We start from the raw sequence: 27,616 nt of genomic DNA, 5'->3' as shown, positions 1-27,616 counted from the left end.
CCATGACCACTGCTTGTTCCTAACACTGTTGATAATCGGTTTCTTCCTCACTGGCTTGAGAGGGTGTTGGGCATTTAAGCTTGGGGACTGGGTGGGGGGTCAGTGATGAGAGACCATGGGGTAACTTGAACAGTCGCTGGGTGTTTGCCGATGCATGCGCCCAGCACACCCTCTCCGCCTGGCTCTGTGTGCCAGGTGCAAGGAGGCGGCCACCGGGCATGTCTGTGTGTCCGTCTGCCCCAGGGGAGCTGCTGGCTGTGTGCTTGTGAGCAGAACACCTCTCTAGGAAAACTGGAGGCCAAACCCCGTGGGGGTCTGATTGCTCTCCAGGGATGGCACCATAGCTCCTGGAGGTGTTTGTTGCTTGCACTTTTCTCCTCATTGGGCTGTAACTGAAGGAGATGGAACTGTGCGTGTGTAGATGCACAGTCTGGTCAGGTTTGACACGTGTAAGCACATGGAACATTACCGAAATCAAGGTCACCGACACTCAAATCCTACCCAGAGTGTCCTGTGTGCCGTTCCTGCCTTCACCTCCATCCAGGCAGCCCTGATGTGCTCTGTCTGGTAGCCTGCCTTGTGTTTCTGGGATTTTCTATAAATGGAATCATACACCATTTTGTTGGGCATGATCTTGAGATTCACCTGCAGCTTGTGTGCATCGAGTGTGCTCCTGGTTACAGCCGAGCGGAGCTGCAGCGTTCGGATGCACTGCTTTGTTCAGTCACCTGTGGACGGGCATCAGGTGCTTCCAGGTTTGGGCCATTACGAGTAAAGCTGCCATGAACGTTTACTTACAAGGCTTTGTGTGGAGTGGGGTTTTCAATTTCTCCAGCACATGCGAGTTACTTTCAGGGAACCACCAAGCTGATCTCCAAAGCCTTTGTACCATCTATGTTTCCAGCAGCCGCTCACGGAGCTCAGCTCCTCTGCCTCCTTCCCGAGCGGCGCCTCCTGGCTAGCTCTCCAACAGGCTGCGGGGCGGCCTCCCCGAGGCTCTTGTCCGCCCTTCCTGAGCAGTGCTGGGCATCTGTTCATGTACTTATTTGCCGTCCACATATCTTCTCTGGTGAAGGGTCTGTTTAAATAATTTGCCTTTCTTCATATTGGATTGTTTGTCTTCTTATTGAATTATAAAACTTCTTTATGTATTCTGGATATAAGCTCTTACGGACACTGTCCCCCAATCTGTGGCTTCCCTTTTCATTTGTTGTCTTTTTTTTTTTTTTTTTAAGTAATCTCTGCGCCCAGTGTGGGGCTCCAGCTCACAGATTTGAAATCAAAACTTGCACATTCCATCCAGGAGCCCCCTTTTCATTTTCTTAATGGTGATTTTCAAAAGACATTTAAAAATATTGATGAAGATCAATTTATCAATTTTTTCTTTTAGGATTTTGAGTGTGGGTGTGTCTTCTAAGTGTCCTGGGACTATCCCAAAGGTCCCAAAGATTTTCTCTTGTATTTTCCTCTAAAGTTTTAGAGTAGGCTGTAGATTAGGTCTGTGATCCACTTTGAGTTAATTTGGGGGGGCTTGTGTGAGGTGAGGGCTGGTGTTCACTTGTTTTCATGGGTGTCCAGTTGACTTTCTTTCCCTGTTGAACTGCCATAATATCTTTGTCATATGAGTTGGCCAAAAATGTGGGTTTGTTTCTAGACTGCCTACTCTGTTCCTTTGTTGCAGACTTCTGTCTTTCCTGTAATACCAAACCATCTTGAATGTTGTGGATTTATAGAAAGCTTAAAATCAAAAGGATACATCCTCTAATTTTGTTCTTCTTTAATTGCCTATTCCTGGTCCTTTGTATTTCCATGTACATTTTAGAATCAGCATGTCAGTTTCTGTAAAAAGTCCTGCTGGCATTTTATTTGCAATTACATTGACTCTGTCCTGTAGGTCAGTTTTGGGGGAGCATTGCCTGGTTTGCTCCAGGTATTCTGCATTTTGCTTCCGTCTGAACCAGCCTTCCTGAACTGTTCCATGCTGCTAATGGCCCTGGTCTCTCATCCCCCATCCCCTCCTGCTGAGTCTCTGCCCAGGGACTTGGAGCTTCCTCCACCCCACGTGAGGCCAGCTTGGTAGGGTGCTTCTCCTGCATGAGGGCATGGGGTAGGATGGTTCCCGCTCTGGCCCATGGGGCTGGGGAGAGGGGTGGTAGAGATGCATCAGGGGGCAGCCGGTGCTGTGAGACATTTTGAAAGGGCTCTTCCAACATCCATCTCTCTAGCAGGCTAGTGTCCCTCCCCCAGGCACCCCGTGGGGGTTGGGGTAGAGGTGGGGAGCAGTCACCGCTCGGCTCATTCTCAGGCACAGGCTGTTGGGGGAGGCAGGTGGCAGCTCCCCCCAACCCTACACATAGGTGAGACTTCAGCTGGGGCCATCTGCCTGTCTCCCACTGTCTCCCCTTCTCTGACCCCCACACCTGCCCTGGGTGGTGCCCTGTCTCTGGGGAGACCTTGGGTGTCTCACTGACGAGCCGGGGGGGGGGGAGCTCTCCTCCTGCCAGCAAGCGCCAGCCCCACTGGAGCCACTCAGTTTGTCCCCAGGCCTTCTGCCAGTTTACATTTTGGCTAGTAACAGGAGTGGTTTGGGGGCAAGTGGCTCATTAAGGAAGAAAACCAGCAGAAAGTGAAAAGACAATCAAAGACATGGGCAAAATATTTGTAAATAGCATACCTGGTAAAGCATATACGATATAAAGGACTGGTAAAGGTATACGATATAAAGGACTCCTGTAACTCAACATTAAAATGACAAATAATAACCCCATGAAAAAATGGGCAACAACTTGGGTAGACATTTCTCCAAAGAAGACACTTGCGAAAAGATGCTCAACATTTTTGGTCATTAAGAAATACAGATCAAACCACGGTGAGATGCCACTTCCCTCCTGTGCAAACGGCTGTTCTATGGGAAAAGGAAAATAATGTGTTGTTGAGGATGTGGACCACGGAACCCTCTGTCTTGCCAGTGGGGGCATTGGTGGGTGTGCGGTCTGGCAGCTCCTCTGAGAGTAGAAGAGGGTGAGCACACAGCTGCCCACTCCTGGGCATGTGCCCGAGAGAACTGGAAATTAGGTTCCCACAAAGTCTTACCTTGAGTGTTTGCTGCAGCATTCTGTACAATGCCCAGATGCCCGTCCTCTGGGGAACAGGGGGGCACAGTGTGGTCTGTCCACACACCTGGGAAAAGGAACCTTGTCCTGACCAGTGCTACACCACAGGTGGATCCTGAAAACATGATGTTACGTGGAAGAAGCCAGACGCAAAAAGTCTCACATTGTGGGATTCCAGGTGCATGAAATGTCTAGAACAGCTAATCCATGGAGACGTAAGGCCACATGTGGTTGCCAGGGGCTGGTGGAGGGGAAAACAGGAAGAGACTGATAAATGGGTACAGGGTTTTATTTGGGGTGATGAAATGGTTGGGAACTTGATAGAGATGTGGTTACACAGCACTGTGAATGTACATTTTGAAATAGTGTTATGTGAATTATACCTCAAAAAAAAAAAGCATCCCCAAAACAAAGAGAGACAAAGATGTGGCCTCGGGGACTGGAGCGGCAGGCTTTTGTGTGTTTTCTGTGGCCTGGGCCCTCAGACTCTGCAAAACAGATTTGTGCTGTGCACCTCCTTCTCACAGACAGACTGTTTGACCTCTCACCATCCTTGTAAGTGACAAGTAGGAGCTTCTGGACCAAAGAGACCCCAGCCCCTAGAAACAACAGGAGACCTCCCGCCTGCCAGGCACTGTGACCCCAGGGAGGGTTGGCCCTGGGAGCCAGGCCACACCATTGCCAAGCTTGCCAACGGCCTCCTCCCTCGACTCATTTTAGCTTCAGATGCTTTTATGTGGTTGACCTTTAGGAAGGGCCTGTAAGGAGCTGCTTCTATGAGGGGGACATAAGGTCAGAGGAAGGGAACGGTCATCCTGGGGGCTGAGAGAGTCGGATGAGGGAGGTCACTGGGAAGCGGCTGGGGTCTGGGGTCAGCTCTGCTCTGTGCAGGGTTGGTGGACAGGGAAGCCCTGGGCCGGGGGAATCCCCCCTGTGGGGGAGAGCTGGTCTGTTGTGGAGCAAGGGGAGACGGGACCCAGGGCTCCAGCTGCCTCACAGTGGCACAGCCTGTGACCTCAGGGCCTCCGAGGGGCGGGCGGGTGGGCGGGATGGTGCCCAGGCACCCAAGGGTCCTCCATTATTAGTCTTTCCTTGGCCCCTTTCAGCCCCGCTGTGTAGAGGAGAAACTGAGCCCAGAGAGGCCAGTCACACCTACACCGCAGATCCCCAAAAGGTCGTCTGTTTAAAAAAAGCCTGAAACAGGCTGAGGGGAGGAAGTTAGCACAGAGAGGTCAAGAAATGTGCTGGGGCCACATAGCTTGCTCACAGCCGTGTTCCCGAGAGGCCTGCTGTCTGTCTCTGAGTGCCCTTCCTGGTAATGGGGTCCCTGCTTCCTTGTGTGCACAGGATCAGGAGACTTTTTTCTTTTTTAAGATTTTATTTATTTATTAGAGAGAGAGCAAGCACAAAGCAGGGGGAGCGGCAGGCAGAGGGAGAAGCAGGCTTCCCCTGGAGCAGGGAGCCCGATGTGGGACTCGATCCCAGGACCCCGGGATCATTACCGGAGCCGAAGGCAGAAGATTAACCCACTGAGCCACCCTGCATCCCAGGATCAGGAGACTTTTGTCCTTCTCAACACCTTTTTCATTTAGAAGCTGATAGCACCATAAGGTCGTTTCTGGGGATGGGTTTGCAGCCCGTGGGGTGACGGACACTGGTGGAGAACCCCAAGTCTGACTGTGGTTGCTTCCCTGCAGGAGGCCCGCCACGGGGGCCGAGAAGTCAAACCCTTCCAAGAGGCACCGGGACCGGCTCAATGCCGAGCTGGACCACCTGGCCAGCCTGCTGCCGCTTCCTCCCGACATTGTGTCTAAGCTAGACAAGCTTTCTGTCCTGCGTCTCAGCGTCAGCTACCTCAGGGTGAAGAGCTTCTTCCAAGGTAGGACTCTCACCTGTGCCCAGTGCGCCCGGCTGGGTGTCGCCTGTGCCCTGACCTGTGCCCACGTGCACCCGGCTGGGTGTCACCGGTGCCCACCTCGGTCTCACCTGGGTCTCACCCTACTTTGCTGGGGGGCCGGTTTGCAACCCCTGTCTTTGGTGGTCATTTAGAGGAGCAGTCACTGAATGCTGATGAACCGGAGGCTCTGTGGGAGGGGCAGGTTGGCTGAGCTCAGAAGGCCGTGTTCCCCGTTCGCCGTTCGCCGGCATAACTGCTGAGCGGCCAACCTTCAGGGTTGTTGCTTTGCCTGTCCTGGGGGCGCTGTGACCCAGGCCCAGCAGCAGCCCGTCTGCGCAGGGGGTCCCCAGCATGTGTCAAACCCTCACGGTAGCTGGGGGCGGTGCTGTCCTACATCTGAGGCTCTAGGCCAGGCTTATTCTCCCTGTGGCCTGGCTCAGCTCCTGGGGAAAGAAATGTGACTGTCACCACCCTATTTCAGAGCCTGTGACTGTTGCCATCATCTTGAATTAAGTCTGAACTTAGAGAATCATGACTTACTACGTGTCTTTGGGAGTGAGTAAAATGAATGTGTACAGGGGCAGGTATGCCCACTAGGGAGTGGTGGGGGCTGTGGCCAACAGCAGAGTCCATGCTCTGCCTGAAGGCTTTGGAGGTCAAGTTCTGCACATCTTCTTCATGTTGCTGAACAAAATGTCTGGGGCTGCAGTGAGGACAGTGGGCCAGGGCTGAAGCCCTGGGGCGATGTGAACCCAGGTCTGTCCCACCTCCCACACTGGTGGGAGCAGTTTGCACTGAGATGACTGGCCAGGCCTGGGCTCCTTGTAAATCCAAATGTGCCTGAGGTGTGACTCAGCCAGTGTGTGTTGCCGGCCTTCTCCAGCCCCCCAGGAGAGGGAGGGTGGTTTTCCCGAGAACTCAGCCATCCCCCAACCCCGACTTCCTCCAGAGAGCCCATTGTGAGGGAAGATGAGGGGCCTGTGGACAACTCTGCCCAGTGGATACTCCAGCTGGGCACCTCACCGACTGGCCCCTCCAAAGAACCCACTTTGGCCTCCATTTCTCTTACGGAGTGGGAATCCTAGATCCTTTGATCACTGCTGGCCTCGGAGAGCCTGCTGTGTGTGTGAAGGCTCTACATGGGGTTTCCTTTCAACCTCCATCCCATATCCCAGAACGCTGGGAGCCCACCCATGTATGTCCTCACTCTGCTCTGGGGCATGGATCCCTGTGGGTAGTCCAGGCTGGTCCTGAGCCATGATGTAAAGGCCGCTTGCCCTCAGTGGGAGGCCAAGCACACTAGGCTATATGGCCATCAGGTCTGTTGAGCCAGGCTTGGTCCTGGGGGCTGGTAGCCAAGGAATCGGCCATGCCCAGGACCCCTCTAGGGCATCCCTATTCCCCTGTGCCCCCATGCCTCCCCATGCTACCTGCGTCTTCCGTCCCCGACACGGGCCTGTGGGATTTTGCAGCCCGAGCCTGGAGTTCACCCAGGACTCAGCCCAGGTCAGTCCTCCTCACTAAACCACCCACTTTTTCTTTGGGTTAAAAGGGTGCCATCAGGCGTCCATCACCCAGACGTCCATGGCTGGTGGCGAAAAAGTAGTCTGGAGGGTGGCAGAGGATGGTGGGTGCCATGGGGTGGGGTGGCCCTCAGTGGAGGTCACCAGGAGGGTCTTGTGGGCTGGTGGGCTTCCCAGAGGAGGTGAGGGGCAGGTGCTGTCTGTGGGCTGTGCTGAGGCAGCCCCCTACCCCAGGCTGTCTAAGGGTTTGGATCCTTGCTGCCCGGGTCTTGTGTCTCAGGTGGAGCCTCCTAGGTCCGGGCCCCTTCTTCCCCAGGGACAGAGGGATTCTGTGCTCCTTCCCCAGCAGCACTGGGGATCCCCAGACCCTCAGAGGACAGGGCTTGGTGCCCTCCCCTGGCCTGCACCAGGACCCTCTCATGGCTCTTTCTTCTGTGGGTAGCTGTATGTAGAGCAGATTCCTGTCCCCCAACCTCCATAACCACAGGCTCCTATGTCCTCTCGCCGGTCATGTTCATCACCGCGTCTGAATGTTGTCTGCATTCTCTTTCCCAGTGGCCACACGTCTGGCTCATGGCTCTCTCTCGAAGCTCCGGTGTCTTAGATTTGGGTTCTTGGTTGCCCTCAACCTTGGGTGTCTGATGGGCCAAGAAAGCCCACAGATCAGAAGATGGTACCACACTTTGTTGGAAGGTGGGACAGTGGTCTTCCCAGCTTGTGTTCTGAGCAGAAGCTGAGAGCAACATCTCAGGGGTTTTGAATTACTTTTTTAAATTAAAAATCAGTAGTTACCCAGCCAGTGGGACCTGCGAGTGGGGTTGAGTCTGTATTGTTCCCAACTAACTGTGGGCTCAGTGCTGATGACTGGGTCCTTGGGGACTTCAAGGAGACTAGGGGCTGTGCCCAGGTTTCTGCACCAGGAGGGGGCACTGCACAGACCTCTCATGGACCCCTCCTTGTGTGTCCCCTCAGGAAGACCCCACCCCCATGACTGGGGCTATTTGGTGGTCACTCTGAGCCCCAGTGGTGTTGAGGTCAGTTTACTGGGATGACTTAGAACATTTTAGAAGTTGTGTAGCACAGGGGTGCTTTTTCAGGAGGTTTGTGATGTGATGAAGTTGAGAAAGTCGTGCAAAGTGTGGTGGAGAACCATGAAGCAGGTGCCAGGACACATCGAAGGCGTGGTCCCGGACTTGCCTTTGTGAAGCACTTCTGTTATAGATGGTGACCCCAGCTTCCACTGAGCCCATTTGGACAGCTTGGGCTAGGTTTGGGGCTGCCCTGGGTGGGGTTGGTGGTTCACCTCTTCCTACGGACACACCCTCGCCAACCTGACCTCCTGGCTGGGCGGTTGGGAGGGGACAAGGTCACTTCTCTGGACGGATTGAGCTGTGCCTGGTGGTCTCAGAAAGTCTCCGATCTAGTGTTTCCAAGAGTTCAGGCAACTGTCCTAGTATTGGCCTGAATGCCTAGCTCTTCTTAACCAGATGCTACCTCACGCCTCCTGCTGGTGCAAGCAGACGCCCTTCATGTCGGCCTGAGCCTTTAGAGGCAACTCGAGGTCCTGCGGCAGGCCCATCAGTCAAAGCTCACAGCTACATGGCGACTGTCACGGTTAGGGTCTAACAAACTTGATTTCTCCACAATGCCTTTTCTACCAGGGATTCTGAAGTTTGTGATCCCCCTTGAGCTGTACATTTTAGAGGAAATTCTAAAAATTTCCTGGATTCATTTCCACTGTGTAGTTAGAAAAAAGTCAGGCTACAAAAATTGGATCTTAATCTGCACTTCCTGACTCAGAAATAGATGAGCTAATTTCATTAAAGCTTCCATAAAATGTTACCTTTGGGAAGGATGTGACCTGGAAAATTTCAGCCTCAAAGGGTAATAAGGCCTCAAAATTTGCCTGTAATGTTTAATTTAGTGTTGGCTTTTGCGGATTTTTGAAAGCCGCATGGTTTTTAAAATTTTATTTATCTGGATTTTACATAGGCAATGGGCCAGTGCTTCTGTTATCAACCCCTCTGCTCCAACACAAGAGTGGGATTTTCCACGACTGTGAATTCACTGTTCGCAAAATAGGAAATTGAGGGCTGACAAAAGGGGAGAAGGTGGGGCAAGAGGAGAAGCATAAAGGGTCCTTGAGGTGGGGCCAGAGCAAAGCTGGTTCCCCCAGGATGTGGGGGTCGAAAAAGCCCCAGCACCCCCTCACTTAAGCCCAGTGGTCAGTCAGGGCCCCTTTCTCCAGGCAGAAGCTCTGCAGAGTGGGCTCCTCTGGGAGACTCACCAGCCAGAGGGACAAGCACCTGTGGTGGAGAAGCACTGCTTACAGGTGACGAAGAGCCCGAGGTCCGCCCGCTGCGTCCACCCTGTGAGTCCTTCAGACAGGAGCATCAGTCAGGGCTCCTGATGCTGTGGAGAGAAGTGTCAGAGAGGGGAACAGTGTCAATGAACAAAACCCAGGGGAGGGGGATGTGGAAAAGCAGTTTGGGCTCTGTGGGAACGTGGAGATTTCTCACCCTGGAACAGGGCTGCCCGTGGATCGTGTCCGGGCCTCCCATCCCTCTGTGTTCTCTGTGCTCAGCCTGTGGGGTCCAATTCTGCACACACACTATGGAGCCCTGCAGGGGTGGCTCTGGGTCCCTGCTCCCCTGGTGGGAGGGTGTGTCCCCAGAGCCTCCAATGGCTGGGATGTATGTCAGGAGGGCAGTGCTCCTTGATGGGCTTGTGACCCACAACTGGGGCATATGTGGTTGCTTAGCTGCATTGTACCTATTTTTAGTTGTCACCAGAGTTACCCTCCTCTTGAGGAGCCCTGTCACGGACTGGATGTTTGCACCCCTCCAAATGCACTCACAGGCCCTTACCCCCGTGTGGCTGTGTTTGAAGATGTCTCTAGGAGTATTAAGGTTTAATCTGGCCCTGCAGTGGACCCAACCCCACAGGATTAGTGTCCGTCTGAGAAGAGTCACCAGAGGGCTCTCCTTGTCTGTAAGCCAGGAAAGGAGCTTTCACCAGAAACCGAATCTGCTGTTGCCCTGACCTTGGACCTCAGGCTCCAGACCTGTGAGGAGTACCTGTCTGTTGTTTAAACACCTGGGCAAGGTGTCTCATTATGGCGGCTCAAGCTGACTGAGAAGGGCCCTCTGGAGGCAGGAGGGTTGGGACCTGCCTCCTCTCCTCTCATGTGGAGCATCCAGTGGATGCTTCCCCCAGGGATGTGGGTCACTGCTGCCTCTTACCTCCTCATCTGCTCCTGGAACCACCTTCCCTTGCCCCTTCCTCTCCATCACTAACACTTTCTGGAAGACGGCTCCCTGGGGCATTTCCAGCAAAGACGCAGTAATTTTGAGTCATTCGGGATGGAGCACTTGCCCTGTCCTAACATCTGTGGCCACCAGCTTCTGACCCCAGCTCCCAGGAAGGTCCCTCAGCAGTCGTCAGATCATCCTTGATTTATTTTATGTGCCGTTGTATTTCTCCTGCCATATCTAAATTACTTCCAGGAAGAGGAGCAGGCATTCACTGGTCCGTGCACTGACTCCCTCCCTCCTGGTTCCTGTGTCAGCTCAGGACTGAGAAGGAGCCAGAACTCAGGGTCAACACAGAACAGCTCTGATTTTTTTCTCTCCCCGCCCCAGCAAACTTCCTTTGTGGCTGGCTCCCCCGCTCCCCCGGAAGAACCAGGATAGTTCTGGGGTTTCTGGTCCCTTCCAGAGAATTCAGTGTCTCTCCCCCCAACACCCCCTCTTCACGTTGGCCCCCGAAGCAGGCTGAGCTTCGTATTAGTATGACCTGTCTTTCAAGTGTGAGCCTTCTCCTCATTCTTACCTGGGGCTGCCGCAGGCAGGAGGGCTGGGGCTCAGGGGATGCGTCTCCTCTTGGTCCTGCCCCAGTGGTAGCTGTGGTCTCCTGCCCTTTGGGTTCAGAGCAGCAGCAGGGAGGAGAGGTGAGGGTTCAGTGAGGTCCTAGGTGAGCAGCATTGCCATAAGCTAGCAGGCAGGGCTCAGTGGGGGACCCAGGGGTCTTCTGTTGCAGTTGGTAACACTGGTGCTCCATCCTCTCCAAAACTGGTCCCTGACACCTCCTTTCTTAGCCTCAGGTGTCAGATGGTGCCTCTAGCCTCCTTTGTTGAGGATTCTGCTCATGTCTCTAGGAGGATTCGGAGGATTTGACACATCCCAGGCCAGTTTTGGGGCATTGTGGCCCTACCTGCTCTCCAGAAAATGTGTACCTTTGACCCACCCGGTTGGCAGATAGCACTTACCATGTTGGTGAAGGCTGGGTGCCTACTGGGAGCTTCAGGCACTGCCTTTGTCTTTTGGATTTCTTGAATATAGAGAGATACCAGCCCTCACTGCTTTCCTGGTACAGGTGGGGGCATCGGGCTCACAACACAGCCCCTTCAAGGAGACCCTTCTCTCAGCCTTGAGCATCTCTTGTCTCTGACACCTCCCTTGCAATTCTGCCTAGGTCACCTGGAATCTCACTTTGGGACTTGGGTATAGTTGGCACCCTGTTGTTTTGGGACCTCAACTCTTGCAGACAGAAAGAGTTCCATATTAACAACCTGTTATAAGGAAGAAAACAGAAGAGCCACCATGGTTCCCATCCCCTTGGCATTTAGAGTCTAATGGGGAATTCTGCTACCAAGTATATGGTTTCTTCTGTTTCCAAAAATACAAGGGACCAGTAACCAATCAGTCATTCTGCTGCTAACAGCCAAAAATGCAAAGATAAACTATCTGAAACCTGTTATGATATATCAGTGAGACAGCAGGAAATTAAGGAATACTCAGAGACTAAAAACTACATAAGGCTGAGAACCCAAAGAGAGTTTTATAAAAGGAAATTTTAAAGGACTTCATGCAGAAGGAAGGGAATTCCAGGTGGAGACTTGGAGTGGGGATATAGAAGGAAGAACAGGAGGGTGGTGACCATGTGGGCAGATTGAAGCAAACACTGACTGTTTAAGACAGTATAAGGATGTATTGTAAGAACAAAACCAGAAAGAGAGGATAAATTCCTAACCATAAAAGCATATTAAAAATAGAGAGGGAGACTTGAGACGCAGACTTCAGTAGTTCATGTGTTAATTTCCTGGGAAAGTTGACAAGCTACTACATCATACAATCATACAATGTCCAGGGTCGTCATCAGGATGAGAGAAATGGGATTTCCTTCCAAACTAGTGGAGAGAAAAAATAGAATGAGAAAATGTAACCAATCAAAGAAAAAAAGACAAGAAAGGGGAAAACAGAGATATGGAAGCATGGAATAGAAAACACAAAATCCCAAGTATGTCACAAATTACAGTAAATGTGAATAGACTAAATATGCCAACTAAAAGATGAGGGTTATGAGAGTGGATTTTACTGCATCAGCTTATAAACAGCATGGAAAGGGTGAAAGGAAAAGTATGGGGAAAGATATGTTGGAAAAGTGCTAACTGAAAGAAATCTGATGAAGTAATTTTAATGTAAAAAATTTGATTTTTGGTTAAAAAGCATTACTTAAGATCAAAGGGAGTCATTATATAATGATTTTAAAAATTTAAATCAATTAAAATTTTAAATTGAAAAAATTTTATCAAGCACTAAAATTTGTGCTTCTAGTAACATAACCTTAAAAATATAAAACAAAAATTGACAGAACTATTCAGAAAAATATATGAATTCATCATCATGAATGATTTTAAGTAATTCTCTTAGTATTTAATAGATCAAGTAAGTACAAATCAGTAAAGATTCTAGGAGATTTCAGTGATGCAAAAAGGTTAAAGGACACACATAAAACACTATACTCTGAAACTATAGAGTTCACATCTTTTCAAACCCACATGAAATTTATAAATATGTTGAAAACATATTGGTCAATAAGGCAAGTCTCAATAAGTTTCAAAAGACAAAATTATGACAAATTCATGTTAAGATCTCAGTGCAGTTGAGCTGGAAATCAATAATAGAAAGATGACTTGAAAACCTTTGTATTTGGAAATAAACACACTTGTAAATAACACATAGATTAAAGAAGAAAACATTATGTAAGGAAGAAAATATTTACTAATCGAAATGTGTAGGATGCAGCTAAAGTAATCCTCAGATATAAAGAACCTTATGAGTTTATATATAAAAAAAGAAAAGTGGAAAATTAATAAACTAAGTATTTGGTTTAGTAGTTCCGATAAAAGTAAAATAAAAAGAGAGTCAAAGAAAGAAAATAATAAAGGAGAAGGTACTGGTGAAATGGAAAAGAAATATACAACAGAGTTCCTCTACAATGATAAAATTTATAAAGATCTGATGAGACTGAATGCGGAAAAAAGAATAAACAGTATTAAGGATGTGAAGGAAACATGCTTATAGTTGCTACAGATATTTAAAAGATAATTTAAAGGGGGCCTGGGTGGCTCAGTTAGTTAAGTGTCTGACTTTGGCTCAAGTCAAGATCACAGGGTCCTGGGAATCAAGCCCCACAATGGGCTCCCTGCTCAGTGGGGAGTCTGTTTGTCCCTCTGCCTCTCCCCCTACTCATGCTCTCTCTCTCTTTCTCTCAAATAAATGAATAAAATCTTTAAAAAAAAGATAATTTGAGGCTATTATGAACGCATTTATGCCAATAAATTTGAAAATATAGATGTACACATTGCTGAAAATTTAGCTCATTAAAATTGACTAAAGAAGAAATAAAAAGCCCAAATAGTAATATGACTATTAAAGAAGTTGAATCCTGGGGTGCCTCAGTGGCTCAGTTGTTAAGCATCTGCCTTCAGCTCAGGTCATGGTCCCAGGGTCCTGGAATCGAGCCCCGCGTCGGGCTCCCTGCTCAGCGGGGAGCCTGCTTCTCCTTCTCCCACTCCCCCTGCTTGTGTTCCCTCTCTCACTGTGTCTCTGTCAAATAAATAAATAAAATCTTTAAAAAATATATAGAAGTTGAATTGGGGGGCATCTGGGTGACTCAGTCTGTTAAGTGTCTGACTCTTGGTTTCGGCTCAGGTCATGATCATGCAGTCATGAGATGGAGCGTCCTGTTGGGCTCCACGCTCTGCACAGAGTCTGTTTGAGATTCTTTCCCCCACCTTCTCCCTCCCCCTCTGCTCTTCCCCCTGCTTGCATGCATGTGTGTGCACACTCTCTTTTATTTATAAATAAATAAATAAAATATTTTTAAAAAGTTGAATCAGTAGTTAAAATCTAGGCCCAGATGGTTTTAAAGCAATTTCTACCAAATATTAAAGGAAAAACCATTCTACTCTATACTGAATCCTGTGGTGTTGAATTGGAATCAGAGGTACTGGTGTGAGCTCCTGGTTTTCAAAATATAAAGGTAGCTATAGACATGAATATGTGTATACATGTGTTTGCTCTGCCCACTGGCAAGGTCCGAGGTAGCTGTGAGCACAGCTCATGTTCTGATCTTGGCTTCTGGACACTGTTCACCATCAAAAGGAACTCAGGTCTCCTTTCAGAGTTGGAGCAGGGAGAGCACAGGTCAGCTTAGAGCATCTTGAGCCAGAAAGTGAGGCGGTGCTCAGAGAGGGTGAGAGACATGCCACAGGACACAGCCATCCCAAATGGGCTCCCACTGGCAAAGCCTGGACGGTTTTGGCGTTAAAGCGGAAAAGGAGAGTGATAGATCATAAACCAGTGAATAAAATAGGATTCCATAAACCCACATTGCTATGGGTGAATGAATGAATGAATGAATGATAAGAGGTAGTTCTCCTTAGGGCAGACTGCTGATACAGACAGGAGGAAGTGCTGTGGATAGGTGACTGGAGACAGAGGTGACTTTATAACTCACCTTATAAAACTGTTATAAAGTCCGTGGTCACTAACCATTATAGTAATAACTCAGGCAAGAAATGTTCATGCTAAAATCAGTGCGTGAAAGTGGGGTCAGAAGTGGGATTATTGTAGTCTTAAAACTATCTCCCAAAAAGTATGCATTCATGCTTAAGGGAAACACTTAGAATGGAGAAACCCCCTGTCCCAGAGGACCAGCTCTGACCTCACCGATAGTGGAGTACATTGACGTCACGTGCCATGCACCAGGAGGCAGAGGAGAACACGTTTTCTCTTGGGTGATGTTCCTGTTGAGAGGGATAGACCTTGGTCTAACCATGAGGGAACACCAGACAAACCCAAACTGAGGGGTGGTTTGCAAAGTGGCAATGATCTTCAGGGTCAAGGTCATGGACGTGGAAGAGAACCAAGGAGACTGGGCCCAGGGACCCAACCCCTGGCTGAAAGGGTGTTTGTGGGACAGTTGGTGGAATCTCTGGTCAAAGTGTGTTTGCGCACTCTATGCTGTTCTCAGAGCTTTTCTGTAAGTTGGACATTGTCTCAAAATAAAACATAAACACATGACCAGAAGGAGGGACAAAGAAAAGGAAAAACCTGAAGAGGTGCTCTGAGGTGTGCATCATGGCAGCTCCGGAGCCGGTGCAAGAAGGAGTCCCTAGGGGAGCCGGGGGAGATGGTGTGCGGGCGAGTGTCTGGTGATCGTGGCACATGCACGTGTTTCTCAGGCAGGTCCTGTTTGTACCCCTTAGAAGCGCTTGGCCTCTTTGGGCACCCAGTCCTTTGGTAAAGAGAGAACAGCCAGCACTTCCGGCAGACCGGGTCTGCGGTCTCGCAGGAGGCGAGTGGGTGGATGTGGGCCTGGGACATTGTGTGGACACCGGGTCGGGGAGCCATGGAGCACGAAGTGGGGCCTCCCTGTGTCTCACTTGGGGGATGCTTCCCTGATAGCCCTGCGCACCTGCTGGGTTCATTTTCATGCAGCCAGCCCCCCCAGTCCCTCAGCTTCTTCAGGTCCTTACTCGGTGTCACCCTTAGGTGGCCTCCCCAGCCACACTCCTCCGATCACACCTCCCCCAAACTGCTGGCAGAGCCCCCCCCCCCCCCAGGAGGTGTGCCCCGGGACGGGCAGGGATGCAGGCATGAGCAAGTGAATGACTGCGTCCTGCAGAGGCCCCCGAGCCCGCGGACAGCTTTGGGCACCGAAGCCTTCCACCTCCATTCTGTCCGTAGCATCAACCGCGAATGACGCATGGGTGATAGGAACCGCTCACTTTGTGGTGACGTGTGAGGGTGACTCACAGGCCAACCTCAAGTCGCGTTATTTGCAAATTCAAGGTTATGTAACTGGAGGCTTCTTTATGAATTTATTATAAATTCATTCTTCATACATGAATCAGATGTTCTCTGGCAGTTTTGCTCCTCCGAATCTTGGGACACTGGGCCTGTAGGTACAGCCCTGGGACTACTAGCAAAGGGGCCACCGGGCATGCCCCCTGAGTCTGGAACTGCCTGGTCTTAGAGCTCCCTGATTCCGGGGCTGCGAGTGCCATGGGTCCGTCACGGTGGTGTGCACACGCTGTGTCTTACATCCACACGCCATGCACTTATTCGCTGAATAAGTATTTGACTTTTTAAAAACAACAGTACCCTTTTGGGGTTTTGTTTTGTTGTGTTTCACAAAATGTTTCTTGAACCCTTGGCTTGACGCTGCTGTACTTTTCTTCTGGTGTGTTGAAACTCAACAAAAATGCCCAACTATTTGGCTTGTTCCAGATGTTTCACACCACGAAGAGAGTATGGATCTGCAATGCGTAATGTTCCTTTTTCTTTTTCTTCTCAAAGAGCTATTTTTGGTTGCATCCTGCTCTGGGGATTTAAGGAAAGAGTGCATTTTCCCTGCCGAACGTGTGGCCCAAGTTATGCAGAGTGCCTCAGAAAAGGGGTTGGAAATGTGTTCTTTTGACCAGAGTAAGTGGATGGGGTGGCCACAGCCTCTCCATCATCACTGGCTCTGAGGAAATGTATTTTTTATGGTGCTTTTTGAGCAGTATCAAAGTGTGAAATCTCTAAAGCTTGCCTGGTGCATTTTGGAATGTATGGAAAATTTTTATAGAAAATCAACAACCTGATGATACATCTTGGACTGTTCTCTTATTTTCGAAATGCAGTGCTTGCAAGAAACGAGCATGTTTGTTTATACTCCTGATGTTTTTTCTTATGTTGGGAACTCGAGGCTTTGAATGGCAGCTTTAGTCCCCTCCTCCCAATGCAAGGGTCTTGGAAGGACACAAGCCCGCCAGTCCACACCTGCTGGGACCCTTGCCCAGGCTGTTGGCTCTCCTCGCCCACACACAGGGCATAAGCATCTTCTCCTGCTCTTAAGATGCACCCACACCACATGTCAGAAGCAACCTATGTAAAGTAAATTGCTTCTCCCTCCCTTCCTCAGACTCACATTGTCCAGGCCCCAACACAGAACATACACACCCTCGCACAGGACATACCTTGTTTCCACTCCTCCTACATCCACCCCTCCAGACCTGTTGTCTCACCTGTTGGGTCCACCTGGTTGGTTGGCGTGATGCAGGGATGAGAGAGGTAAATATCGGCCCCTGTGGGCCCTGCCTGTGTGTAGTCATGAAATCATTTTATCATTCACAGGAGGGGGCAGTGCCTGGGAGGTCCGTGGGGATGTGGCTGGGGCACACCCCCTCACTGGCATGGGGAGACATCCAGGCTCAGACGCACAGACCCCCCAGAAAGGGGAGGCCGGCAAGCATGTCCCCCCCGGCCTCGTGCTACCCCACTGGGGGTCTCTTCTGGTCATGCCCACAGCCCTGGTGAAATGAAGTGTTCCTGTGAGCCTCCCTCCAAAAACCTCCATCCGTCTGCAGAGTCAGAGTAGATCATGGATGGGTGCCCTTCGTTTGGAGCAGGCGAGGTCCCCACAGAGCTGCAGGGGAAACGTGCAGGTTGGGCCACTGTATCTTTTCACAGGAACCATAAGAAAGTCTTGTCTGCCCCCCGCCCAGGTGTGAGGGGCCTGCCATCCCGGGGACAGGGCCTGCTCTGTGGGTGTAGGACAGATGGGCCTCTGTGGATGTCCCAGGACGGGGAGAGCCCCCACTCCCAGGAGCATCCTGACCGGCACTCTCTCTCAGCTGGCGCTGCCTGTGTTCTGGGATGGCTGGGGGTTCTCCAGGACCCTCATCATCCTGGCCCCTCCCCAGACACCTGCCCTGACTAGGGGCCTTTCCCCACACACGCTGGACTCACCTACTCTGTACACAGCCCACTCTCCTTCCAAGGGCCTTTCCAGAGCCACCCTGTGCCCCTCGGTCTGCACTTTGTCCTCCTACGTCTCAGATCGCCACCCACCTGGGTGCTCCCCACTTGTCTGTCGGGACCTCACCTCCTTTCGATGGCTAGAGGAGACTGTGCTTGTCAGCAGCCTCCCACACAGAGAACCTGAGGGTGGTATTCCCGTTTCCTCTAACCCTTCCCCGTGCAGGAGCTGGGTGGACCTCCCACATCAGAGCACCACAAACCGCAAGCCTCTTAGGGAAGGAAGTGAATGAATCTGTTCTCTGCATCCGGGTGCAGAGGATGGCCTGTTCAGAAGGTAACGGAGTGGCCAAGACTTTCCTCTGTGAATAGTTCGAGGCCCTTGAAGATCACTGTATAACCCTTTCTTCCAGCATGGATGCCCCTTTTCATCTGCCAAAGGCAAAACAAGGAATTAATATTTTAGTCCTTGAAAAGTAAAAGGAGGGATGGTTTAAAAGTTTGAAAACTCACAGTTTGAAAACTGTGAGGTGATGGTTCATTAGTTTGCTGTAGAAACTGCAGAGGGGTCTGTAGACCCTGTTGGGGCAGGGAGCCTGTGCCTTCCCGTGAGCAGCAGCTCCACACCCACCGAAGCCCCCCCCCCCCCCCCCCCGCTCCTGGGAACCCTGTGCTCTCCCCTGGCTCTTTCTGCCAGGGCCTTAGTCTGGTTGGAGAGATTGGGTGTTGCAAGAGGTAAGCTGGGGCTCCTCAGGACACCCATCTGCTCCTGAACATACGCGGGCCCGGGAGAAGCCTTATGTTCGCCCCCAAGAAGGGGGCCTGGTGGTGGGTGGGACAGCTGACCTTCCCTCATGGTGGGCCCCCCACATCCTGCACCTGTCAGTCTGCGGGTGAGCGCCCCGGCCCCCGGGTGGCATGCCGAGAGGAAGGTGCAGCTCACTCCCAGGCCCCGCACACAGCATGTCAGATGGCGTTGGACCTGACTTATAGGGGAGCTGAGGCTCCCGGGGCCCCCTGTTCTAAGCTATCTGCTCTTCGCTGCTAAGCATGCCTCCGAAGGGGTCTGGGGTGGAAGTTAGCTTCTCATGAGACGTGGCCAGAAATAGGAGGGCACACCTGCTCCTTGGGGGTCCCCGGGGTGTTTCAAGCTGGCTTCCCCTCTGCCCTGACCTCTGGGCGTAGCAGGGGGAAGAGCAGAGCTGAGTTCACGCCATCTGCCTCTGCAGGTACGCACAGGCAAGGCCGGAGGTGGGCTCTGACCTGTGAAGGCCTGGGGCAGCACAATGCTAGCTCAGGGCTGGAGGAAGAAATGACCCAGATGAGACATGCTGTGGGTGCCACCCAGAGCATGAAAGTTGGCACATGGTGCAAAGCGCCAGGACTCTTGGCTCGACCCTGATATAGTGCCAGGTTTTACCAGGCATGTGTTCCATTCAGCTGGTCTGTGGACATGGGCCTGTCCACTCCAGGACCTGCAGATGGTCAGAACTGGGGTCTCAGTCCAGCCTCCAGTGGGGCCCCTGGCTTTTCTCTCAATCACCCTGGGTGACAAGGGTCCTGCCCCAACCCCTAGATGACTTCATGCATCCCACATGCAGTGCGTCCTACCCTGGACCCGCTTATCCTGGCTGAGCTGTCCTATCTGCCAAGGGTTGGGCTTCCCGCAAGCTGGGAACAAAGTGGCTGCCACCTTCTCAGCATCACAGCACCGTCCAGAGGCAGAGGTAGGGGAGTCTTCCAGCTTCTCCTCCACCAAGAGTATTGCATCTCTCACTGGCCAGACCTGGCCACACAACTCTAAGCAGCCACTGTGGTGGGATGCTGGGCCCCAGGGCACGTGGCTTGGCCCAGGGTGTCACCTTGCTCTGAATGCCCCATGTGTGAGGGAAATGGAAGTCTCTTAGCGAGGAGATGGGGGTGCTGGCTGGGGGCTGGCAGGGCGCAGGCAGCCCCAGTCTGAGCCCCAAAGGGAAGCGGCCCCTCCCTTCTTAAGCACCCTGACACCCCCCGCCTGGGTGTATACAGGGATGGCCACTGTCTCCATCTTTTCTCCAGTTCTCTCTGTCCCAAATGGACCTTGTTAGGGATGTAAGAAATCATTGAAGTGAGACGCACTGGCCACAGTGAGCTTTGCAGTCAACTGGTGGATAGCTTGGACCGCAGTGAGAGTCTCCGTGTGGCTGGCCCTCCGGGCCCCTCGGGTGACTCAGAGTGGGGGAGGGACTCGCAGGGCCGAGCAGCGCAGGCTTCCATCGGGATTCAGGCTGAGCTGTGAGCCTGAGGGAGTCCCTTCCTTTCTGGGAGTGGGCAGCCTGGCCCTTGCCTCCTCTTCCTGCTGTGTGGGCCTGAGCTCTGTGTGACAGACCGGGGGCTGAAGGCTGGCCTCAGGCCAATCCCCAGGGCTCGTAGAGGCCCCCAGCTGCCCCTCAGAGTCCAGGCAGGGCAGGAGGACTGGCTGCCCACAGGGTGGGGCCAATGGGACGTGGTCCCGGCGGGAGCCAGGGCCTGCAGCCTGGCCCCCTTTCTGTGGGCCGGACAGCACCAGCGGCTCATGGGGGCCGTGGGGCACTTGGGTGTGGACAGGACTCTGGACCCCCAGCTGGTTCCTGGGGGTTCTCACACCCTGGGCCCTGGTGTGCCTCTCATCCCTGGAATTTCCTCCTGGACAAGCCAGGCCTTCGAGGGCCCGTGGCCGACTTCTCCTCACACTTTCACCAGCTCCCCAGAAGGACACCCTGTACCCCCACCCATTCCCTGAGAGCCCTTCTCCCTGACCCTTTACTGTGGGCAATCAAGTGCAGATGAGGGGGTGACAGGGACCAGGTGGGGGACTGGGCATGGACAGGGTGGGACCCCCCCAGGGCACGCCCAGCAGGGGGCTGGGGTCTGTCTGCGGAGGCTTCCAGGGCACGGGCAGCCCCCCCCCGTCCCTCAGCCCCGGCCCCCTTTCACTCCCGGCTCAGACCCACAGGTGAGACCTGCGGTCACAGGGGAGAAAGAAAGCAGGACCCAGGAGAGAAGCACCGATCCAGGGCAGAGCGGAGCTGGGAGGGGCTGGGGGGACAGCCCACAGGCTGCTGCCCGCCCCCGCCCCCCACCCCCGCTGGGGCTGCCCCCGTGTCCATCGCCTGGGCACTCCCTGAGAAAGGGGACGGCGGGACGCTGGCTGTGACCCCCACACCCCACTGGAGTTTGCTACCCTGTTTCAGTTCCTTGAGGGCCCCTGAACTGGGGGACCTGGGAAGTGAGAAGCAGCCACTGTCAGCTCACATGGATTTCCGGGAAAGCTGGCCCCCACCCCCGGCTCGGCTCCACATTCGGTTTCTTTCTGTCTTGCCACAGGCCTGGGGGTGGGGCCCGTTGGCGGCTCTGCTCGCACGCGAGGCCCTGGCCGGGGTCCAGGTGGCTGTCACTGTGGGGCTGACGGCCCCATCGCGTGACAGGAGCCCAGAGGAGGCCCCGCTGGGCGTGCCCCGCCGGGATGTGGCTGCGGAGGAGGGGAAGTGGGGGTGCCCAGCTAGGGGGGGACACGCGATGCTGGGGGGCTGGTGTCCCTGTGCAGAGACGTGGTGGGGAGGGGAGCAAAGCTGGGGGGCTGCCCTGCACTTCTGCCTCTAGTGGGTGTGGGATGGGGCATAGTCCATTGTGGGGGGGGTGAGCACCCCACAGCGTGGTGACATCACTGTGCTGGGTTTCTCCCACCCTAGCCTCACATCTCTGCAAATCATCACTCCCCACAGGGTCTGCAGGGCAAAGAACAGGCAGGCAGGGATAGCCCAACCCCACACCTCCCCTCCCCTAATTTGAGGGGCATGTTGGGGAAGGCTGGAGGCGGGGAGCTGGTTCGAGCTCTGGTGGGGGTGGGAATGACCCCTCTGCAATGGGTTTTGCTTTGTGGGAGGCTTGGTGGCCTGGCTGTGTGGGTAGGTGGCCCTCTCTTATCTTTCTTGACCTTTGAGAACATGGGGTCGTGTGTGACCCCTGGCAGAGGCTCCCCTCAACCTCTGGGGGTTCCCTTCAGGGGGACATGGCAGCACTGGCTTCTCCAGGGTCGGTTTTCTGCTTCTGGGTGCTGGGGGCAGAGCCATGTGGGTTCCCTGTACTCAGAGCGCTCAGCTTTCCAACTGAGTATTGAGTCAACAGGGTGACGTGCCCAAAGGGAGTACAACTAAGCACCTCTAAACGTCTGACTTTTGACACATCTCCAAGCTCAGTGTTTCGCTGCCTTGAAGACAAGTGAGTGGTGGGGGCTTGCTTGCTGGTGAAGTTTTCTGTTAGGAAGAGAGGCCTGGGCCATCTGGAGCACCAACCGTCTCTGCACCTTTGCCCAGGGGCCCCCAGGTATGACTGTTCATGTTACCCGGATACACCTGATTTCTGCCCAAGGAAATGGGTTCATTTCTGGAAATATTTAGTGCAGAGAACAAAGGTCCAGTGCGGGGTGGGGCGGTTGTTGATAGAGCAAAGGCCCTGAGAGAGGGCGGGACAGGGAAGCCAGACAGAGACCAAAGGCCATGATGCGGGGCTCTCCTGAGGGCCGCCTCCCTGCATCCACCCCTTTGCCTCTGTGGACACTTGGCCAACAACATGCTTGCGCAGGCAGCACAGGGCTTCAGGGCAGGGGCCCAGCGTGGCCTCGGCTCGGGGGCAGGGAGCTGCTGGTCCAGCAGTGCGGCTGGTGTGGGGTGAAGCGCAGGGGGTCTCTGTCCACAGTGGTCTCATCCCACCGAGCAGGGGGCATTAGACAGGTCATTTCACCTGGAGTGCACGCATAGGGGGCCCGGCAGTCCTAGGGCTCTGGGGGCCTTGCGGGGCCAGTTTCTATCCAACTTGCTGGCGGAGTAGATGCTGCCCACTGCTCACTAATAGCTGGGCAGGGGTGCAGGGGGTGTGGAGCAGATCCTGGGTCCGAGTGTGGCTCAGCGAACATGAACACCACCTGGAGAGCACAACCACCACAGACCAGCATGTTCTGGAGGAGAAGTTCAGCACAGCTTGATGGTTTTTAAAGAGAAAATGCGGGAGATGGAAGCGCCCGTGTTTATGTTTTCCCCCAAGACCAGAACAAATGCAAGGGTTCTGTCTGCCTTGAGCACGGCCCTTTGACCCCCAGTTGCACTGACATCACCTGCAGCTTCAGTCTGGAAACCAACCTGAGGGGCACTTCCTGCCCTGCTGTGCCCTCCACAGAGGCTCCAGGACCCTTTCCCTACCCCAGGGGATCCTCCATAATTCTGCATGCCAAGGGGGACCCCGCAGCGGGGCAGGCGAACTGGGATGTGGATGACATCTGCCTGTGTGACCTGCATGTCTGTATGTCTGAGCTCTTCACCCCAAGATGGAGATGAAGCCACACTGGGGGTGGGAGTCGGGGGGACCAGGAAACTGCCCCCCCGTGGGCCCCTGGGTTGTTCCAGGCAGGCTTTCCTGGGGCTTCCTTTCCCAGCTGGGAAGCCCATGCAGTGTGGGCGGCTCCACACCAGGTGGCGGGTTAGGGGGGTGTTGGGGGAGCTGGGGGGCGTGATGAGGTCACTTGGGCCTTCGAGGGGTGTCCGAGTTATGTAGAGCAGCAATGCTGAATTAGGGCACTTGCTGGAGCTTGTGTCTCCAGAGAGGAGCTTTGAGGACCCCAGGGGGGTCCCTGAGGCAGGGTGGGACTCTGAGCAGTTTCTGGGGAGCAGAACAGGGGTGGGGTCCTCGGGGTCAGGCCCAGCCCAGATGGCCTGAACTCCTGAATATCACCCCAGGGCTCCCACCAGTGGCCCCGCTTGGCCCGGGTCCTAGCTCTCCTCCTGCCCTGCGATGCGACCCAAGCCTATGCTGCCCCAGTGTGTCCTGCCCAGGAGACCCTGGGTCAGCTTGGGAGTGTGGCTTTGTCTGCAGACGGTGGTAGCCAAGAACTGGGGAAACGCAAGAAGGTGAGCAGGTCTGGAGCCCTGGCAGGTTGCTGACGGCCTTGCTTTGTTCTTCTCTGACAGCTGTGCCGAAGGGCCCATGGCAGCCGGGGGTCAGTGCCCCCTCCCCCGAAGACCGTGGTCTGAGTGCAAGATCTGCCGTGCTGGAGGGAAGGCTGCTGCTGGAGGTGAGCCCCCTTGCCCTTTGATCACACGCCTGTCACGCTGTGCAGGCCGTCTATGTCCCCCCCGGCAGGTTGGACTGCTGACAATTAAGTGTTGCAGGGTGGAGCTCCCGGACTGCCCTGGGAGCCGTGGAGATCAGGCACAGATGCTCCGGTGAGGTCCAGCATCTTGGGACAGAGAGAACAGGGGTGACCTTGGTCCATGCATCTCAAATCTGAAAATCGTTTTTCATTCTGCATTCTCTGGTTTTACTTGTCAGTGGAAGAACCTGATAAAAATTAAGCAGGATTTTTTTCTTTTAATTAATAACAGAGAATTGCACACTGAGCTTCCCAGGATCTGACAAGTGTGCCCGGCTGACCCATTTAACACCAATAGTTACAGACAGGGCATCAGGGGCCCAGCTCAGCCTTATCCCCGAGATGGGGCCTCCCACCTCTGGTGACTCTGAGGTGCTGTACCCTCCTGACCCCCTCATGTGGTCTGCTTCGCAAGGGCAGGGGAATGCCATGGCTCATTTCTCAAGCAAGATAGGACGGCAAGGTGGAGCTTTCTGGGCTGGATCAAGTCGCTGTACACAGAGAGAGGGGGTCGCTGCCTGCACCAGCAGCCCAGAGACCGGGGCCCTGGTTTGCCCTATCTCAGGATGGGCTGGAGGACGCCGGCTGCCCGTAACCAGCTGCAGAGGTGCCACTGAGCTCGTGCTTCCCCGACGGCCCCAGAGGGGCCGGGCCCCACGTCCTCCTGTGTGTCCCCCTGGGACACCTACACCAGGTTCTCAGCGTCCAGCCCTGTTTGGTGGGTGTTTCCGTCCCCCCGGCACAGCGGCCTCAGCTGCACGTGCCCACCCATCTGTCAGGCTGTCTCACCGAAGGGCAGAAATGGTGGCGAACGGGCGCCTTTCACGCTGATGCCGTTGAGTCTGCTTGGAGCCCATCGGCCTCTTTTCTGGTGCCCTGTCTGCACCCCAGCTGCCTGCAAGAGCCAGAGTGACCTGTTGCCGGTGGGTCCTGCAGGGAAGCCCCAGGCCCTCACCCGCCAGCTGGCCTGGGCACCGCCCCGTGGCCAGGCTGCCGCCCTGGCACCTTCACCGCGGGAACGATCCCAGTGGTTTGCTATTCATTGTGTCCTCCGCAAGGGGTGCCAGTGCCCCTCATGGAGGACAGGGGACTGTCCCCCAGGCTCGCCCCTCCTGCTTCTTGCTGCCCACCCTTCAGTCCACTTCCCTCGATGCCCTCCCTGACCATGGGAGCGGCTTCCCACTGTCTGCGCGTGATTTCCTGGGTGCTCAGCTATCTGGTGCGTGGGCTATGGTGGTGGGCACGTGCCCCTCAGGCACCTCAGCCTGAGATGACCTCACTTTGCCTCACATCTGAAGGGAAGACGCAGGATGGGGTGCTGCCATCTGCCATCTGACAGATGCACAGATGGAAAACGTCTGGGCTGATTGGAGGGGAGCCAGAGACGCTTGTGCCCAGAATCTGGGGGTTCTCATCTGCCCACCGTGACCCACTACCCCCATAGGTCCCCAGAACCCCCATATCTCCCACAGTCCCCACAGAGACCCCATGATCCTGTGGCCCCCCATGTCCCTCCATGGTCCCCAAGGGACCCCCATGATCCCCTAGGATTTCTCACAGCCTCCCACAGTTCCATGACCTCCCATAGTCCCCACAGGGACCCTCTTCACCCCCTATGGCCTCCCATAACCCCTTATGACCCCCCCATGGCATGGTCCCCAAGGGACCCCCACGACCCCATGGCTTTCCATGACTCACCATGGCCCCCATGATCCCCCATGACCCCCAACGGTCCCCAAGGGACCCCCACAACCCCATGGCTTTCCATGACTCACCATGGCCCCCATGATCCCCCATGACCCCCAACGGTCCCCAAGGGACCCCCACAACCCCACATACCTTCCACATCCCCCCGTGGCCTTTACCCCTGCTGACGTGATTGTTCTCATGAAGATCAAGGAGCTTATAAATCACTTCCTTTTTAAAAAGTAAAAATAGGAAGAAGTACATACTTGTGTTTAATCTCCATGAAAATTCAGTAGGGTGGGTGCCTGGGGACCCCCTTCTTAGAGCCCCTGCAGCTTTCAGTGCCGTCTGGAGCAGAGCATGGCTTCTAGCAGCAGAGGCGCTTTTAGAAATATTGTGGTTTCCATACAGGAAGTATTTCCATACTTCATTATTTATCATGTTTTTCGGAAGCAGATCCTTAAATATTAATTTTTCCTTTAAAGTTGGGTTTTTCTGTCAGTGCTTGGGGCTGGAAAACATTGTGCCAGCTTGAGTTTTATTCCTGGTGAAAGATGACTGGCATTGCTCTTTTTCTGATTCATGTTCAAAATTAAGATGATAAAATCTTAAGCATGAAATCTTTAAATTGTGCCCTCACTACAAGTACAGAAGCATGTGCACACAGCACCCTGATCTCCCGTTGGAGCCCAGGGGACTGCTGTGGTCCGTACCACACGTGTCCACACCACTATCCTCTGGCCCCTCTGTGGGTCCCCGGCAGCTGTCCTGCCCTCTGCGCACAGACCAGGTCTCCCCTGGGGGCCTCAGGACATGGATGTGCCATTGAGGTCCCTGCACAGCTGAAGCCCAAAAAGTGGCCAGGCCTACGCCCGGGGAGCAGAGCAGCTCCCTCAGGGCTGGGAGGGCGGGAAGGGCGGTGCCTAGCCCCATCGCTGCCGCTGGCCCAGGGTGTTCGTGTTTGGGGAGTGACCCTCTGGGACAGGACCCGAGGCTGCAGGCCCCCTGCCCCACTCCATCATGTAGACTGAAGTCTCCTTCTGCCCCCTCTTGTAACATGTTCTTTGTGACCCCAGAAGTTTCTGGAAGTTCCCTTGGATTGGAAACAGGCTAGGTTGTATGGCGAGGGTTCTCCTCACTGCATTTCTAGTGTGGGGGTTCTCAAACTTTGAAATTAGAGACTCTTTTTGAAGTTTAAAAATATAACAGCAAAATAAACAAATCAAGCCACAATAACAAGAAAATCCAGCTTTTATTTCCAATCTTCAGTCTCTTAAAGACAAACTGGAAAAAATGAGAGGTTTATGGCAGGCATCATAAATTCATAAAAATTTAGAGCTGGCACGCACTTAAAAGGCCTGTGGTCTAATGTCTGCTATTTTAAGATGAAAAAAACAAGATTCAGAGCCGTTGGGGGTCCAGGGTCCCTGTTGGGGTTGGGGCAGGGCCTCGTGTTTCTTTGTCTGTGGTTAGTGCTCCTGGGCCCATGGCCCCATGAAGAAGCCAGGATGGATGGCCAGAGGGGCTGCCCAGCGGAGGGCACCCTGGCAAAGGCGCTGGGCATGGGGTGACAGGGGAGGTGTGGTGTGGGATGGGCAGGTTCTGGAAACATACATATTAGGTCACAGATAGCAGCGTCCTGGGTTTCTATTCCTACTTTTAAGGCGGGCTGTAGTGTTTAGTGTGGACATGCAGCGTGCTAGCAGGAGCTGTGGACTACTGACCACTTGACCCTAGCTGGAGTTCAGGTGTACCATGGGTACATTTTCTAACACTTATTTTTAAGTCATGCACGCTAAAATTTGTTCTTATTGGTGGTGTGGTGTGGCCACCATCATAATGAAGACAAACAACAATTCCATTGTGCCCAAATTTCCCCGGGGCTGCCCATGTGCAGTACCCCGGCCCCCACCACGCCCACATTCTCCAGCCCCTGTGGCCTTCTCCAGCGGCTATTCTCAGGACACCTGGGGGTGGGTTCCTACAGCAGGGAGCTTGGGCACCAACAAGATGCAGCTGTGACCCAACCACGTGGCTGCGTGTAGCTCAGTTGGTTTTGTCATTCTGTGGTGTGCATGCATCTCAGTGTGCTTGTCCACCTAACCTTTGAGGGATGTTTGAGTTAGGATTTGGTGTTATGAATA

General features: G+C 53.6%; 1 protein-coding gene across 5 annotated transcripts in view; it reads left to right on the top strand.

Moving 5' to 3' along the window:
- Positions 1–27,616, top strand: part of AHRR (aryl hydrocarbon receptor repressor) — an 84,385-nt gene that overhangs the window by 17,676 nt on the left and 39,093 nt on the right. For 4 of the 5 annotated variants that reach the window (XM_025867515.2, XM_073891129.1, XM_073891127.1 and 1 more), the window contains exons 3-4: positions 4,811–4,992; positions 23,605–23,708. In XM_025867515.2, coding sequence (XP_025723300.1) covers positions 4,811–4,992; positions 23,605–23,708 — 286 coding nt within the window. Of the gene's footprint in view, positions 1–4,810; positions 4,993–21,860; positions 21,968–23,604; positions 23,709–27,616 lie in introns of those variants that run through there. The other variant, XM_073891128.1, reaches the window with a different exon arrangement.

Source organism: Callorhinus ursinus, unplaced genomic scaffold, assembly GCF_003265705.2.
Source record: "Callorhinus ursinus isolate GAN/ISIS: 27379988/994484 unplaced genomic scaffold, GSC_fseal_2.0 scaffold3, whole genome shotgun sequence".
In the NCBI taxonomy this organism is placed as follows: Eukaryota; Metazoa; Chordata; class Mammalia; order Carnivora; family Otariidae; genus Callorhinus; species Callorhinus ursinus.
This window is presented reverse-complemented; position numbering and strand designations above follow the sequence as displayed.